The following is a 2,331-nucleotide window of genomic DNA, read 5'->3' on the forward strand; positions in this document are numbered from 1 at the left end:
ATGTGAATAGGAAGGGTTAAGAAGGATATGGGCTAAATGCTGGCGAATGTGACTAGATTTATTTCGGCTATTTGTTCGACATGGACGAGTTGAATCGAAGGGTCTGGTTCCATGCTGTGTATCTCTATGACTACCCATGACATAGCAGTCTGCTTGACTTGCATCACATCCACAATCATCCACTCCCTCCACCACTGACACTCGTGCAATACCCAAATACCTAACAGGTGCCAGTTCCTCTACTACCAATGCTCAGCAGTAGAAGTACTTACCATGTACATGATGCACTGAGGAAATGCTATCGACAGTACTTTCCAAATCCATGACCACTTTCAGCTAGACAAAAATAGCACATACAAGGGAACACTACCCTCTGCAAGTTCTCCTGTAAGTCACTGACCATATTGCAGTTCCTTTAGTGTTGTGGGTCAGAATTCTGAAACTCCCTCCATAACAGTATTGTGGGTGTTCCTGCAGCACTTAGTTCATAAAAAGGCAGCTTACCACCACTTTCTCCAGGGCAACTAGGGATGAGCAATAAATGCTGGCCGAGCCAGTGACATGCACATTCCATGAAGGAATAAAAAAAACGAAATAAAGGATATAATTAACAACAGTCTATAACATTCCAAAGTCATTCATGAATTTGCTGGTGTCTGAGCAGGTGAGATGATCGAGTGAATCCCTTCCCACACACAGAGCAGTTGAATGGCCTCTCGCTGGTGTGGACCCGGTGATGTCTCAGCAAGTTAGATGATCGATTGAATCCCTTCCCACACATGGAGCAGGTGAATGGCTTCTCCTCACTGTGGGTGCGTTGGTGTGTCAGAAGGTTGGATGACAGTGTGAATCCTTTTCCACACATAGAGCAGGTAAATGGCCTCTCCCCAGTGTGAATTCGCTGGTGTATCAGCAGATCCTTTTTGCTTTTGAAGCTCTTCTCACAGTCAGGACATTTGAAAGCTCTCTTATCAAAGTGAACAAGTTGGTGCGTCAGAAGGTGGGATGAATTAGTGAATCCCTTCCCACACCGAGAGCAGGTATATGGCCTTTCCCCTGTGTGAACTCGCTGGTGTGTCCGGAGATTGGATGATTGCGTGAATCCCTTCCCACACACTGAGCAAGTGAACAGCTTCTCCCCGGTGTGAACTCTCTGGTGTGTCCGGAGGTTAGATGCATGAGTGAATCCCTTCCCGCATACGGAGCAGGTGTAAGGCCTCTCGCCGGTGTGAACCCGCTGGTGTTGAATGAGGTGTGATGACTGTCTGAATCGTTTCTCACAGTAAGAGCAACCAAACGGCCTCTCACCAGTGTGAACAAGCTGGTGCTTAATTAGATCTGCAGAGATTTTAAAGCAGTCCCCACAGTAAGTGCATTTAAAAGGTCGCTCATCACTGTGAACCCGCTGGTGTAACTGCAGGCTGGATGACAAAGCAAATCCTTTCCTACACAGGGTACAGGTAAAAGGCCTCTCCCCAGTGTGACTGCGTCGATGAGTTTCTAGCTGGGATGGGTAACTGAATCCCTTCCCACAATCCCCACATTTACAGGGTTTTTCCATGGTGAAGATATGCGTGTGTTCTCTCTAGGTTTGATGACCATGTAAGCCTTGTCCACATATGGAACGCATGTACAGTTTCTCCCTGCTGTGATTTCTTTTCAGGATATGTAACTGGTTAAAGCTCTTTCCACAGTCAGTTCATTGGAAAACAGTCACTCAGGTATGTGTGTATCATGGTACTTTTCCACTCATAACAATGTTAGAAATCTTTTCCCAAAGACAGAACAAATATTTCTACTTCCCCATTCAAGGGCCAATACCACTGAGGTCCTGATGAATCGAATGACACTAATATATTTGGGGTGTGATGTTGAGTTGGTTTTGAATGTCTCACTCGCAGGTGCTCTCTTTCTGATACTCTGTGAAAGGTCAAGACAAAAGTCATCACTGTCTGTATGCAGAGCTATAAATCCCATCACTTACACCCTCCCATGATGAAATCCAAACCTGTGGCACCATCTCCACCATTTCTTGAACAAAAGCAAAGTAGTGTGGATGCTGGAGGACTGAACGATAATCAGAAAGTACTGGAGAAACTCGGCAGCACCTGCGGAGAGAGAAACAGTGCTAATGTTTTGAGTCCAGTGATGGCTATCCTTCTGAACATTGGACATGCTGGTGATATTGGACTCGAAATGTTAACTTATGTTTCCCGCTCACATGCTGCCAGACCTGACATAACAAGGTGTAGAGCTGGATGAACACAGCAGGCCAAGCAGCACAAGAGGAGCAGGAAGGCTGACGTTTCGGGCCTAGACCCTTCTTCAGAA

The 2,331-nt window shown here is 46.1% G+C and overlaps 1 protein-coding gene across 1 annotated transcript in view; it reads right to left on the reverse strand.

Annotated features, from left to right (window-relative positions):
• Window positions 1-615: 615 nt before the first annotated feature.
• LOC109913595 (zinc finger protein 79-like) overlaps window positions 616-2,331 on the reverse strand; it is a 34,173-nt gene continuing 32,457 nt past the window's right edge. The window contains exon 2 of the mRNA XM_048619272.1: window positions 616-1,920. Coding sequence (XP_048475229.1) covers window positions 635-1,561 — 927 coding nt within the window. The 5' untranslated portion in view covers window positions 1,562-1,920 and the 3' untranslated portion in view covers window positions 616-634. The remainder of the gene's footprint in view (window positions 1,921-2,331) is intronic.

This window comes from Rhincodon typus, chromosome 42, assembly GCF_021869965.1.
Source record: "Rhincodon typus isolate 14 chromosome 42, sRhiTyp1.1, whole genome shotgun sequence".
Classification (NCBI taxonomy): Eukaryota; Metazoa; Chordata; class Chondrichthyes; order Orectolobiformes; family Rhincodontidae; genus Rhincodon; species Rhincodon typus.